At 36.2% G+C, this 15,764-nt stretch overlaps 1 protein-coding gene across 1 annotated transcript in view; it reads left to right on the forward strand.

Annotated features, from left to right (window-relative positions):
* The window catches only part of LOC126819212 (venom factor), a 29,964-nt gene extending 15,382 nt beyond the window's left edge, over positions 1–14,582 (forward strand). Inside the window, exons 23-39 of the mRNA XM_050547124.2 lie at positions 467–655; positions 952–1,027; positions 1,342–1,498; positions 1,789–1,863; positions 2,419–2,587; positions 3,119–3,330; positions 3,687–3,848; positions 4,378–4,550; positions 5,589–5,846; positions 6,356–6,443; positions 6,622–6,690; positions 7,798–7,903; positions 8,539–8,634; positions 9,881–9,964; positions 10,653–10,739; positions 12,402–12,546; positions 13,563–14,582. Coding sequence (XP_050403081.1) covers positions 467–655; positions 952–1,027; positions 1,342–1,498; positions 1,789–1,863; positions 2,419–2,587; positions 3,119–3,330; positions 3,687–3,848; positions 4,378–4,550; positions 5,589–5,846; positions 6,356–6,443; positions 6,622–6,690; positions 7,798–7,903; positions 8,539–8,634; positions 9,881–9,964; positions 10,653–10,739; positions 12,402–12,546; positions 13,563–13,749 — 2,333 coding nt within the window. The 3' untranslated portion in view covers positions 13,750–14,582. The remainder of the gene's footprint in view (positions 1–466; positions 656–951; positions 1,028–1,341; positions 1,499–1,788; positions 1,864–2,418; positions 2,588–3,118; positions 3,331–3,686; positions 3,849–4,377; positions 4,551–5,588; positions 5,847–6,355; positions 6,444–6,621; positions 6,691–7,797; positions 7,904–8,538; positions 8,635–9,880; positions 9,965–10,652; positions 10,740–12,401; positions 12,547–13,562) is intronic.
* Positions 14,583–15,764: the final 1,182 nt, after the last annotated feature.

A 15,764-nucleotide genomic window follows, 5' to 3' on the forward strand; every position in this document is an offset into this window, starting at 1 on the left:
AAAAGTGAATGGAAGCTCTGAATATAAACTGTACTGAGGCGGCATCCGGGATCCTTTAAAATACGTTTCATGTATCTCCACAATCCCAGATGTATTAGGCGCAACAGTATCTGGTATAATAGACGTTTCATGTAACCCCACAATCCCAGATGTATTAGGCCCAACAGTATCTGGTATAATAGACGTTTCATGTAACCCCACAATCCCAGATGTATTAGGCCCAACAGTATCTGGTATAATAGACGTTTCATGTAACCCCACAATCCCAGATGTATTAGGCCCAACAGTATCTGGTATAATAGACGTTTCATGTAACCCCACAATCCCAGATGTATTAGGCCCAACAGTATCTGGTATAATAGACGTTTCATGTATCCCCACAACACCAGATTTATTAGACCCAACAGTATCTGGTATAATAAACGTTATATGTATTCCTAAAAAAATGGACTATTTTAATTTTTAGGGGATGTATTAGGTCCAACAGTGTCTGGTATAATAAATGGTGTAGATACATTATTAAAACTACCAACTGGTTGTGGTGAACAGAACCTGATACATCTAGCACCTAATGTATATGTTATGAGATATCTGAAAGCTACTGGACGACTTCAATCAGGCGTTGAGAAAAAGGCACGGGCATTTATGAGACAAGGTAGGACGGGTATATATGGAATCGGGGAGTAGTGATTAGACATCTGCTCAAGTAATTGGTCATCCTCCCGAAATGGCAACATTCTTATTAGACCACTGAACGTGTAACATTTAAAGCCAGTTTACGTCTGGTCACTTTGATATATTTATACATTGAATAAAGATTGGAAACCACAATGTAGAACATTAGAAGCAGCAAGCATAGTGCCCTTAACTTTTTTCTTAAAGCAGATACACAATAAATATAACGCCATAAATTCTTGAAATTGCTGAAATGGCTGTTGTTTGATGCTTTAGGTATGATGAGGCAACTTACTTTTAAAAAAGACGATGGTTCATTTGCCACATGGCCTCATGCTGAATCAAGTACATGGTAGGTATATGAATACAAATTGTTTTGAAATATAAAATCGGTTTACACAAGTATTCTGAGCTCTGCCATAAATTTTGGGTGTTAACGCAGAATGCATTCTAGATATGTCTACCAATTTGTTTTGGGGTTTTTTTGTGGTGGGGGGGAGGGAATCCCAGAATTGCATCTTACAAAGAGTAGGTAGGATCGCCTGCCCAAACTCGTGGATTTTCTCCGGGTCCTCCGGGTTCTCCGGCTTCGCACTATTTTACTCGATCTGTGTTGCGACGTTTCTGAGGTGGTCTAATACCAACTGTTTTATCTTTGTGATTCAGGTTGACAGCATTTGCATTAAAGGTGTTAAATCAAGCTAGAAGTTTTATACCCATTGATACTAATGTTACTTGTCAAGCTTTACGTTGGATATTAGATAAACAAATATCAGATGGCTCATTTAGAGAAGATTCATGGGTAATGCATAAAGAAATGTTGGTAAGTCCTTTTATGTGATTTTAACTCTAAACTCAATATGTAGCTGAAGTATTAGTAGGGTGGGTACATCTGTACACAGGAGTGAGCTAGACTTTACAACCGCTAGCTGTTAGGATCGGTCTTTCAGTGAAAAAGTATAGGCCTATAGTTTCGGACAACGAAATTTCGAGAAACTGGACTTTCAGGGTTGTGCGACAGCTCAGTGGTAGAGCGTAGGACCGCCAACTGCAAAACGAATATATGCCTTCATAAGTTCGATTTTATTGTATGCACCTATTTTTATTTTAAAGGGAGGAACTACAGGTGAAACTACGCTAGCAGCGTTCGTGTTGATATCATTATTAGAGAGTGATTGTAAACCAGAGGTATTGTAAAACACACTGTTTATATCTCTATCTGCATGGCATTCTGGAACACTTGATGCCGCTTCTCATTGCTTTTTTATTTATATGTTTTGATGTATTTCGATTGTCGGGCGGTTGCTTTGGGGTGGGGGGTCTAGTAGTTTAACGCGTGTACGTGAAATCATAAGGTCTGTCATTAAGACAAGTGACGAGAGGATGTCAACCACCCCCCCCCCCCCCCGTTGTAGGGTCGCCTGTCCAACCTCGTGAGTTTTCTCCAGGTCTTCCGGTTTCTACCAGCTGCTAAAGACGCCTACGTGGCTACGCGCAAGCTAATTATTGATATAAAATTGAAAAATATGGTAGTTCCGAAATTACTTTGATTGTGCAGTTGTTTCGAGTGGACGTTAAACCCCATTACTCTCTCTCTCTCTTTTTTTCTCTCTCTTTCTCTCTGATATGTATATTTTAATTGTCAGGTAGTTGCTATTATATTTCGTAAATTCTGTTGTGCTAGGCACATAAAATGACTCTTAGTTTCAAAGTTTTCAATGAATTACTGTATTTCATATCCAGGATGATGATTATCAACTGAAAACCATAGAATATTTAGAAAGTAAATTAGAAGAATTGGATCGGCCATTAGCAGTTGCCATGACAACGTATGCCTTGGCTTTATCTTATAGCCCGGCCAGACATCGAGCAAATGAAATATTACGAAAATTAGCTCAAACGACTCCTGAAGGTATGTTTCCCCGTTTTTGACTAACATGTTTGATTAGAAATTAATGAATAATGTCTCTTGGTGACACTACACAGTTTAACTTAAGACTGTTGTGATGACAACTTTGTGTAAGTAAATAAGTAAGTAAGTAAATTTATTTCATAAACACGTAGTAATCGTGTGTTGCACTATCGACACATGTATACTTATACCGGATGTTGGTATTTCTTCATTATGCTATGTACATTGTCATCACATGCGTCATTTTTCTATCCCTTCGTTCATGTGTCGGCAAGTCATCATCTTCTTGTAATTAGTCTACCGACCTCGAGTTCTGGACGTGTGTTTTGTTTGGATTTTTTTAAAGGTTGTAATTTACTAAGAATCCTTTTGAAATTTGTTGATAGTCGATCGTATATGATGACTTTTAACCTAGTTCTATGGAATTTTTAAAAATTAAATTTTTGTTAACGTGGATGACTTTGCTGCGGTTGAACTTTTGAGGGGGCACTCCAAATCCTGATCTCTGCCTTCACTTGCTTATTTATATAGGTTTTGTCTTCTGGGGTCCTGGAGAAGAGAACGATTTTAAACTAGGTTTAACACCGCATTGGTTTAATAAAGAACCTAATGCCTTGGCTGTTGAAGCTACAGCTTATGCTCTGTTAGCTCAGTTAGAGATGGGAGAAATACAGTATAGTAATCAGATAGTTGGTTGGTTACTACAACAACGTGAATCACATGGTTCATTCGTTTCTACACAGGTAAGACACAAGACAACACCCGAACTTTGCCCTCACTCGCCTGAATATATTCGTATTTTGTATGTAGACTGTCATTATTCAATCCATATAAATCTCCAATAAACTGAAATTGACCAAAATGTAAGAGCAAGATGAAATTTTTGTAACACTTTCTGAATCCCATGCTGTGTGGCGCCAATTCATATCTCCGTCTCAACGTTTAGGGACCACATCAAATTACATAATAATATTTAATTTCCAATGGTCATGATCACAGAATCCTAATCTTTTGCAGTCCGGTATCCATGTTAAATTATAGTACCAAATGGCACCCAGGTTCTCTTTTGAAAATGTTTTGTTCATGGCTCATTTTACAGGATACTGTGATAGGTTTACAAGCTTTATCAGAGTACAGTATTAGAACTTATTCAGCCATATTAGATATGACATGTCATATAACATCAGAAGCTGATCAGAACTTTCAGAGACTTATATCACTTCGACATGAAGATGCTTTGGTTCTTAAATCGGTACCTAAGGTACGTGTTTGTATATTTATAGTGAATTATAACGTTTATTGATCGTGAATGATACATTTTCGAAAAAGTATGGTCCTGTTTTCGGCATCAGCCTGTCAGTGAATACGGTCATACGCCATGCAGGTTGCTTTATGGGGAATTGTGCTAGAATTCTAACTCACAGGTTGTTCGTTTAAGCGCATGGCAACGCTTATAAGTGTCCTCGGTTTTCGTACCACTGAAAAAATGAAACAAGGTTAGAAAGTCTCCGGGTACACCGGGATCGAACTCCGAATCCCCTGTTCAGTGACACTGGGTCATCGGGGGTCCCATATTGGTAGACAACTAGAGAAAAATATTAACACCACAATCGCATCATAGCTAGGTGACTGGTTTAGTTTTTTAATAACTCCACATTTCCTAGTCGTAATGCTCTTCCGTGGGAAGATTGTAATGATTTGTGATTTGACGTGATCTAAATGTTCTTCCGTACCGTTCATTCCAGTATGTTTGTAAAATCCAGCTAACTTTATGTTAAATAACTTATTAGGTACCAACAGGTGGTAAGTTAATGTTTGAAGCTGCTGGTACAGGTGTAGGTATGATGCAGGTAGAAGTTAGATATAATATACCTGAAGAAGGTGATTCCTGTAAATTTGATGTGACTGTTGATAGCAGACGATTATCACACATGGTTTACCAATTCTTTAATCAACACGCCAGGTAATTGTAAAATTAATATTTATAGGGGAATTTACTGACCAAAACGGTCCTACCGAAAAGGAAATGTATTTTATAGATATGCTGCACACATCTTATCCAAAATTTAAATGATGTCATAAACATTGATTATCCAGTGTAAGCTATCGTTCTTCATTAACCATATTACACTGCTTGTCGAAATTTCAATTATCCATAATTTTGTCAATTTTTTGTGAAACCGTTTCAATTTTGGATATTATGTACATAATACGCACACTGAGTACAACAACAGCAAGGATATGAGATCAATTTGCTATCATACCATGGACAGATTTTTATTGTAAATTTTAACTGCAAATGTGTAAGCTATCTTTTAATCATGTGTATGTTATATTTATAGCACGGCTTTAATGAGTTAACAGATTTAACCAGAGGCCGTGGGCCGAGTGGTTAAATCTGTTAACGAATGAAGCGTACTATAAATGACTTGTAACATTGACACCTGCTCAACATGCTTGTTGTTATTCCCCGTTAAAACCCTAAAACAAGTGTAAACCAGCAAAAGTGTGCAATAACATTGAACATGTCTTACATGGATAAGCTCCACCCAATCTACTAGCGGGAAAACAATCTGCTTATTCAACAGGAAATTTCCCGTCAATGTTACAAATTATTTTATAGACTGTGATATATATATTCCAATTGCTCACGATATTTCATCTCATTTCATGCACTAACAAAACAAACTTGTGAAAACCCAGACCACTTGCATGAGTTCCATTTCACAAAGCTATAAGAACGGGCTACTCTTTAAACATTCTGGGCCCTGTTTCACGAAATTTTAACTAAAGATAAAATCCAAATTTTAGTAGATACTTCAATTTTGATTGGCTAAGCACTAAAATCAATCTAATGTTATCCAATCAAATTACTAAAATTTGGATTTTATCTTAGTTAAAATTTCGTGAAACAGGCCGCTGAGAGACACACAGATTTTGGTTATGTATTTTGTAAAATAAAATTCTAAAGTGATAATACAGAGATGGTTGTAATTTACAGAACAAATTGTGAGCTATGTTCTCAGTCGTGTGATAATGCTGTGGAGGAAGAAGAAGAAGATGATTACGAGAATTTCAAATTTCCAGACATAATACCACGTATACAACGATTAAATTTTAAAACTGACGAAGAAGAAAATACCAATGTTGGTTCTCGTATAGGGCGACCCTTTTTCCATATAGGAAGAACTCCTTATAATCATCAGCGTTCAAGACGATCTATCAGTGCTCGTGTGCTGTGTATAGAAGTTTGTGTTCGGTATGTATCAATATAATAAATCTGTATTTGCACGACAAAGGTTTATAAAAAATGGTTCGGCAATCGGCATATCGCATGATTTTGTGGAATTTATTAATGGCAAGAGTAAGTAAAATGAAATGAATTGGGATTTAATGTCTTCTACTGGTCTGCTCCGACTGGACTACAGTGTGCTATGAGGGAAATTTGACCGGACAGCGGCGCTATAGCCTACTCATATATCGAATTCCAACTGCCAAGGGTTCTTTTACATGCACACCAAAGTGTACACGGGGCCTCGGTTTCTCGTACCACCAAACGACTATACGTTGTCCATTGTCAGGCCCTCTGTCCTGCACCACTGACAAGGGGGGAACTACGCCTGAAAATGGAAAGAGTAAAACAAGATAGGTGATAAGAGGGAACTTTGTCTTAAACCCATTTCAATAATACACGAGCAAAAAATAGTTTATTTATCGCCTATCAAGGGTGAATGTTATGTTGAGGAAAATTTATAATTTCTATTTTAGATTTCAAGGAAATCAAGAAACAGGGATGTCAGTTTTGGATGTTGGTCTATTCACTGGCTATCAACCAATAGACAACGATCTTAATTTGGTACAGTATAATTTAAATGTGACATTGAATTGAAGGCCAGATTGTTTTGGTGCTTTATTGGTTATTTAATGAAATTCTGAATTATATATGGCCACATAAATAAACTATACCTGTTATATTATATTGCTTTCAAGCCTGTAATAATAAATCAAATGTGTTATCTTTTTTCTAATTCAAGATGAAGACCAATGGCAAAATCCAGCATTTTGAGACATCACAGCGCTCTGTTATTCTTTATGTTGAAGAGGTGGGTCATTGGTTATTATTCAATGACGTACTTTTTTCATCCACTACTAATTCCAATGAATTTAATGGCAGTGTGTGATTGAATTTTGTTTTCGTATTTACGTCGTAAGGCGTGTATCACTATGTATAACGGACATACCGTTATTTGTTAGTGTAAAGTTGAATCGCGTTTGAAAAACATATTACTAGCTTTCTCGTTATTCAGAGAGATGCATTCCTTAAATCATATAAACTATTAGTATTCCTTGTTATGATCATGATAAGGATTCCTCGGCAGTACAAGGTAAAGGTGTCGGCCTGAAACAAACAAAAAGGACAAAACAATATTCCGATTGTTATTCAAATAATAAATAACGATCCAGTTGTTTCGAATTCGGGTGTTCATCTTAAAGTAGCTATGTCTCTAACTCAGTATCATCCAAAATCTTCGACATTGAAAACACGAATTATTTGTCGGTTTTGTGGGCTTCTGAAATCCAATATAGGGCAAAATAAACATTTTACCATTGGTACACGAATCGTGTACCATAATGCGTTTCAGCGCCATTTGTAACAAGGGACTCAAAGAATGAGGCTAGATATATTCCACAAGTCATATCAAACGCTGACGCCATATTCTTATCTGGGGAGCATGTACATTAAATACTATCGGTGTAGGCGGGAATAACCAGACGCTAGAGATTGCCATTCGATTGATACTTCTGGCGTATTTCGCCAAACATAACTGATTTGGAATTATAGTAAATACTGAAACGATGGAATATAAATCAGTTTATATACATTCACATTACATTATTTTATGCATTGGGAATCATTTGTGTTAATTTCTAAATCCAAAATATTAGCGATTTAGATCATGAAAATATTATAATAAGGTTGCCTCAGCAATACATGGGTTTTTCTTCTGATCCTGGCTTATATTTTACTACTGCCAAATACTTATTATCATCAGTACGAGTAAATATTTCTATGACTTCCCATTGTAAACTTAAAAAAATGAACACTCGAATCACGAATAATGAAAGAAAAATGCTAGATTGAATTTAATTTTTGTTTAAACAAAGTCAATGAAATGAAATGACACATAGTCATAATTTACTTTTTGCAGATATCTCACAAAAGAACAGAATGTTTTAAGTTCAGAGCTAAACAGAAACATATCGTAGAAAATATTCAACCTGCTAAAGTTCAAGTCTTTGATTACTATAATCCAGGTATAGCTGTTATATTTAAATAGGATTTTGTAATCCAGGTATAATTGTTATATTGAAAATTATAAACCGCGTTCGTGCGGTCTTTTTTTTTTACAAAAATAAAATAATAAAAAGCGAAAGCCACTATTCATAAGTTACTGATAGTTGGTTCTTGCAAGAGGCAAGGTATGCTTACTATTTCAAAACAATATAGCCCGTTTGGTGCTGACGTGTCAGTAAACCACATTTCTTTTTATTTTTACTATTTCAAAAATACCTTCAAAACGTATGATTTGTAACTGATCTCATATGTGTGAGAGGTGTAGTCTTGTGTTTGATTGATGCCGTCTAGTATTTGTCTGGGAGCCACAGTGACTCAGTGAGTATGGCGCACAAACCAAGTGGTCCAAAGTTCGATCCCGGTGTTGGTCCTTGGTATTTTCCAGTCTGATGCAGCTTCAGGGGCTAGGCGACAAAAGGAAGCGTCTAGTCATTCGAATGAAACGAAAACCCGAGGTTCAACTATACGTATGGCCAGGCACATGGCAGTTTAAATTCAATGAATAATACGCGAAATTGTCGCTCTCTTGGCAAAATATTGCTCATAGCTTTGCTCATAGCTTTGATATAAATTTTCAATTTACATTATATTTTAGCAATAAGATGCTCTTATTTCTACAAGCCGGATAATGTTAGTGGTCATCTTACTAATTTCTGTGACAAACAAAAGAGTATTTGCCAGTGTTTAGAAGGTAAGGTTCATTTAAGATATCCATTATCAATTGACTTTTTATTACATTTGACCAACAAGGTGGGCTGATGGATACGAGAGATTGTATAAATCTTTATTTAGATAATTCTTGGGCAGTGAAAGGAAATCCGGGAATCCCGTAGATTAGCCAATCGACGAAATTTGCTTTGATGGGGGACTTTGACTACTCGATTACCCGACCCGTTGGGTGGATAGAACAGGCGCATAATGAAGTCAAACATTGAAATTTTCATGATTTTTACTCCTCGTATTAATAAGAAACGTTTTTTTGATTCCTTGGATTCTTAAAGTAGCTAAGTCACTAACTTAATATCATCCAAAATCTTCGATATTGAAAACACGAATTATTTGTCAATTTAAATCAACATTGATGCTATGATCTTACCGGGCAAAGATGGACTTCTGATATCCAATATTTAAGACAAAATAAACATTTTACGATTGGTAGACGAATCATGTACCATAATGCGTTTCAGAGCTATTTGTCATAAGGGACACGAAAAACGAGGCTAGGCATATTCCACAAGTCATGTCAAACGGTGACGCCATATTCTTATCTGGAGAGCATGCGCAATAAATATTATCGGCGTAGACTGGAATAACCAGACGTTAGAAATTGCCATTCGATTGAGACTTCTGGCATATTTCGGCGAACATAACTATTTAGAAATTACAGTAAAACAGAAACGGTTGAATGTAAATCAGTTCATATACATTCATATTACATTATTATATGCGTTGCGATCCATTTGTGTCAATTTCTAGTTCCCAAATATTAGCGATTTAGCTTCTTTAAACTCTAGAAGAATACTTTAGAATTATGACTAATCTTACTGAATAAAACCTAGCCCTCCGCTTTAAATTTGTACTCAAAATGGTTCGTAAAGGCGTACAGTATTGTGCTGTTGCTTAATTAAAGGTCGAATAAAATATATTCCAGAATCATATTTACGAGAATTACTGGATTCTTAATGATTACGTCAATTTGTGATAATCACAAAAAACAAGCATTTTCTAGAAAGCGAATCAACGTTTACTTCAGCTACGTATGATACTTAATACAGACTCACTGCTGATGTGGCTTGCGCTGAAATGAACACCACATTTCCGAAACGCTTGAATCATGCTTGTTTGATTGATATTTAACACTTATAGGATTAAAGCTAATAAATGATATTGGTTACTTTAGAATTAATTGGGATATTGTTTGTATATTTTATAAACAGGACGATGTAGTCAGTGTGAAAATATTTGGTATGGTAAGAAATGGAATGATATAATCAAATATGCCTGTCTCAATTCTACATATGGTACGTTCTTTTATAGTTGAAAATCATGCTTTTCAAATTGTTCTTTTATCGAGCTTCCAAATTGGTCTTTTATCGTGCTTTCAGATTTTTCGTAAATTGGAATTTCAGTCAACCTGTCTGAATTGCCAATAAGGTCATGGTGCTAACAGATAAATTGGAATGTCAATTTACACTGTTGACAGTTTGGAGTAGAATTAGGTATCAACTGTCTCCGCGCCGTTTCCGAGAATTGCCGATTTTTTGATTGATAGACGATAACTCCATCCACATATCCTCGATTATCAAGTAACATTCTAAATGGCTACGATATACCCTTGATTGGCAGGCCTTTCATCGGAAGTCTACGGTAGTGACGCGACGTTAGCTTGGTCAGCCATTTATTGATTTAATTATTAAATGGACTGTTTAAATCCAAGCTGTATCCAAACCATCCGAGGGTCCACATAGTGGATTTTGAGCTTGCCATGTAAATAAAGGTCTAATTAATAATTTCTATAACATCTTAAGCCTAATTAAAGAAAGACTTGCAATTTAGCTCTTAACTAATGTATATTTAACTACGACACGAAATGATTATATCATCGCCCTTGTCGATAGGTTGGGCCAAAATAGGAATGATTACCATGTGTCCTGTATCAGAGTAAAGTAACCCTGGTTTGTTTTCGAACATTTAATTTCTGATTTTTAGTATTACAGATTAAAGTATTAGATAAACAAGAGGAATCAGCCGGGTTTGAAAGAGTTCTAGCAAGTGTTCAAAGAGTTATATTTTCCAGTAAGTTTCTGTGTCAGTGGAACTATAGAATGTCAATGTAACTTGGTTCAGCTACAGTCGTTTACTGAATAAAGCCAACAAAATTGAAAAGTAGTACACTACCTACTATAAACCGATATGTTGCTTTTTTTAAAGCCCCCGTCCGTCCGTCTGTCCGTCCGTCCGTCCGGTGCCCACAATTGCTTGTGGACGCTCTATAGGCTAAATTAATATCCGATTGACTTTAAATTGATACACAGTGTTTAAGGTCATGAGACGAAGAAGCCTATTTTCGATAATTACTGCCAGAGTTATGGCCCTTGATAACTTCAAAACATCTTGTGCACGCTCTAGAGGTCAAAGTTAATATCCGATTGACTTTAAATTGATACACAGTGTTTAAGGTCATGAGACGAAGAAGCCTATTGATTTTCAACGATTTCTGATAATTATTACCAGAGTTATGGCCCTTGATCACTTCGAAAATTCTTGTGAACGCTCTAGAGGCTAAAGTTAATATTCGATTGACTTTAAATTTATACACAGTGTTTAAGGTCGCAAGACATAGAAGCCCAGTGATTTTCAACGATTTCCAATAATTACTACAAGAGTTATGGCCCGTGATAACTTTGAAAAATCTTGTGGACGCTCTAGAGACCAAAGTTATCATCCGATTGACTTTAGATCGATAAACAGAGTTTAAGGTCTTGAGACAAACAAGTATATTGATTTTCAATGACTTTTGATAACTTGAACAGCTAAATTCATGATATTAAATGTTTCGTATACTAAACGTTTCCATGGGGCAGAACTAAAAGCACAAAAAATTCTAATGATTTTCTGATAATTACTTAATAAGTTGTTACTCTAAATCAGATTTTAGTGTATTATAAATGTTTCATTATGGACAATAGAAAAAATATGAGACAACTCTTGTTGACTGACGGACGACTTAGCTGCTGTGGGCCTATGTTTCGTTGCCTGGCAACCTATCTTTCCAATTTCAACTGTCAATGTCTGTTTTACGTGAAAGCCAATGTGTTGTTACTCTAAATCAGATTTTAGTGTATTATAAATGTTTCATTATGGACAATAGAAAAAATATGCGACAACTCTTGTTGACTGCCCGGACGACTTAGCTGCTGTGGGCGTATGTCAATGACTGTTTTACGTGAAAGCCAATGTGTACATGAGACCTCAGCGAACACACAACTCCAGCATAGCCAGCCAACGTCTTACTCAGGGCCGTAACTAGGTCAGAGCAACGAGGGGCGGGGGTGGTGTTCTCAGGGGTGCTTTGTCTCCCCTGCGCCCCCCCACCCTTAGTTACGGGCCTGGTCTTACTCACTGATCACTGAATCACCGCGGCTCCCCCGATATGTAGGAGCCTTATCATGTAGACATTTAGCTGGATAAAAATTATATCGTGTTTCCTATAATTGTCGCCATATCGGTGAAGCTACACATTCCTTCGCGCACTTGTATCTGTGCTCTTCCATTTGTATACTAAAACATTGTCATCACATGACTATATATCAACCTGTATCACAAAGTTATTATCAAAACATGGAAATTCTTTAAAACCAAAATGCTGCTGGTGGGCGTATATTCGTGAAATTCAAATATTCCTCATTTGAGAAGCTGTTATATAAAGCCTATATATTTCAATACCGTTTTATTTAGGTGGCGCTATTGAAATTAAAAGCAAAGATAAAATGATTTTATTAAAGAGATCGTCTTGTATGTGTCCCTCTGTTGAAGTCAATAAGAATTATATTTTTATGGCTGGAATTCCAAAACGATTCAGAGATGACGAAGATAATTTGGTGTAAGTACAGTTTAATATCTGATCGTAAACAAATGAATTAAATTAAACATTAACGTAAATTAACTTGAACATTTTTCATTTGCTTCTGATGTTGTTTTAAATTTGCGATAACCCTCGTATTTATAGTAAGACCCATGTAATATGTTGAATGTATGGGCCTTGGTGTCTCCAAGATTACCAGAAACAATGGAACATAAATAAAACACAACTAGATATGAAAATATTCTGCCCGTTAGCAAACTTCCTTTCTTAAATGGACAATCGGAAATTTTTTAAGTTGCACATAACTGTGTCAGATTCATTGTCATTATTTCAGATAAACATTTCCAATTTCACGATAGTCAGTTAATTTTAAGATAGTCAGTTATGTGTGTAAACTTATTTCCTGATTCATAAATATCACTTGCAAATAACAATATATATGTTGAATCCCTAAATAGGAATATCAGTCCAGAAATTGTTTTGTTCTTTGGTGTTTTTTTTTTCTTAAACATACATTATGCAAGAGCTAAATCTGCCTATTGCTGGTCTTTCTTTAGGTCTGAAATGTTATCTAAATTATTAATTAGACATTAATTAACCTATCCAGATCACAATCAACTCTAGATGGCATCGCTAGCCTGCGATCTTTAGTGGATTATGAGCCGATTTACTGCATAACTTTCCTTCACGATTTAACGATTAAATGGATAATCGAGACTATGCTGTTTATCGTATACTGACTTTAGTAATGATGATAGAGACTAGGCGGAAATTTTAATCGCTTAGTTCTCGGTTCATAGTGGATCAATTTGAATGAAATTTTCAGCAAATTGCCTTTACATTATCTAGTTTTTAACTATTATAGTGAGAACTGAAAACTCGTTATCGAATCACCCATAATGTATCTTTAATTAATAGTTTAAAAAATCAATGAGTACATATTAGCGTGGTTGAAGCCGTGAGGAATTTGATAGTTTCCGAAAAGTACAAATCACGCATCTTTACTTTAATTGAAGAAGACATTTTATTTTAAGGTATGCCTTCTTGATGGACAAAATGGCCGTTGTTACTGAAGTGTACAAGTCTAAGCAAAAAAATATTAGCAAAGAACAAAAACAAATGTCGAGACAGTTTAGACGGTTCCAGAAGAGATTACTGCGCAAGCGTTGTACAAGATACCAGAAGAAGAGTAGAATGCTGCATGCCTTCCCTGGTGTTTAGCATTCCAACATAGAGCAGGAAAAATCCACATGAACACATATGAATATAGCTTGCAACCTTTCAGATAATTCATATTTTTTAATTGGTTCCCGGGTTTGAATATTTGCTATCGGGGTACCAGCTATCGGCCTGATATTATCAGACTCCCGATTCTGCTCTTAACGTGAATGCACGCGACCGTATTTTGTTGTCGGGTTCACGTTGATTTTTATTCAGCTTTTTCCATCGGGCATCAAGTCAAATTAGCGAATACATCAAAACCCAATTTATGTATTTTATTTATGCCCGGCTTATCACGAGAAATTATGTTGATTGGTTATTATTTCTAAATTTTTAGCCTTGTCCAATTTCAAACGGACAAAACGATATCATACTTTCTAACTTTATTTTACAAAAGGGTGCCAGTGTTACTATGGTTACAATCATGAACTGTATTTGACTGAATATAATTATGTTAAACGTACATTAAAGATTTTAGAATGTACACATAACCTTTGGCGATTGCTCTATTGGGTTTTTATTTTTTAGGATATGTAACATTTCTAACGTATTGAGTACATTTGGAAGATTAACCCCTTTTAGAAAGTTAATTTGTGTGTTATATAATTATTACAGAAAATAAACCAACAGTAAACATTAATATTACAGAAAATCCACAAAATGTAAATACTGTCTGACCCTAGAACAACTCCTACTTTTATATAACTATACCCGTATATGCACTCGTTGCCAAATAATATATATATTTTTTAACATTAATATTGTTTATATAATTATTCATCAAATTATTGTTCATATAAATGTCAGATATTAATATTAAAGATATAAAAGAATATGTATTGTTCCAAAAAAACGCAGTGAAAGCCTTGTTCCAGAATTGTGTTTGTACAATTTTCTCATTAACCGTTTGTAACCTAGGGATGAAAAAGTAGTCCCTGACATTGTGGACAACCGGGGTTAAACCTGAGGTTTTATTTAAGCTTAGTGCGTGTAGATTCCCTCCCCGCGTCTGGATGACGGCTTCTAGGTTGCGTTTTACCTCTTCTGTGAAACGTCTGATCTGAACAAAGGACAATGTTGCCACCCTATAATACAGCTTCCAGTTCTTGCAAATTCTGTACAGAGGGGACCATTGCCTGTATCCCACGACCAATGACATCTCATATGTGCTCCAGCGAATTAAGTCGTTTCAGCGTTATTTTGATTGAGGTTTAGCCGTTTGGCGAATTCCTGGTTGTTAAAATGGGGTATAACAACCGATTCCATGACAATGCGAGTGCACTGGTCGCCTGGTATGGTGAACATGCCCAGCTTGCAATCGTGCGAAACACTTCCCCACACCATAAGTGAGCCTTCATACCATAAGTCGTCTATCCGTGACATTGAGCAGAAACATACTTTCATTTGACGAATGGATGCTCAGTCACACCCTTGGGTTCCAGTCCCTACCATTCCAGTATTCTCTGGTGGCCATCTTTCAGTAAGGAGCCTTTGATGACAAGTCCTACTGCTTTCAGGTGGTTTCTCGGCATTCCGGGGGACATACGCGTGTATACATTGGCGTGCACGTAAAAGATCCCTTGGCAGTAGGAATTCGATATAAGAGTAAGCCATAGTGCCGCTGCCCGGGCAAAATTTCCCTCATAGCATACTGTATGGCGGCCCGTCTTCATTAGCACAGTAGGAGCAGAACATTTCGGGGGACATACGGCGGTTGGGAATCCATTGAGGCTTAATTACTCTACCGGTCGTCCTTCAAAACATGGGGGAGGGTATGCTACACGTGCTTGGCGTTGGAGCACTGCAGTCACTCGTGAATGATTAATCATGTGTATTGTATGGGAGATAATTATTATGAAACTAGAAAAGTAAATGAGTCATTATTTGCTTAATTTTGTTAGGGGGTGGTTTCCCTTTTTTCCAGTTGTATATAACGATCGAATAATTAAGGTCTTCAGAGCGCTAACAACGTTTGAAACTTAAAAGTTGAAAAAAAAAGATTAGTTCTTCCTCTC

This window comes from Patella vulgata, chromosome 1 (assembly GCF_932274485.2).
Source record: "Patella vulgata chromosome 1, xgPatVulg1.2, whole genome shotgun sequence".
In the NCBI taxonomy this organism is placed as follows: Eukaryota; Metazoa; Mollusca; class Gastropoda; family Patellidae; genus Patella; species Patella vulgata.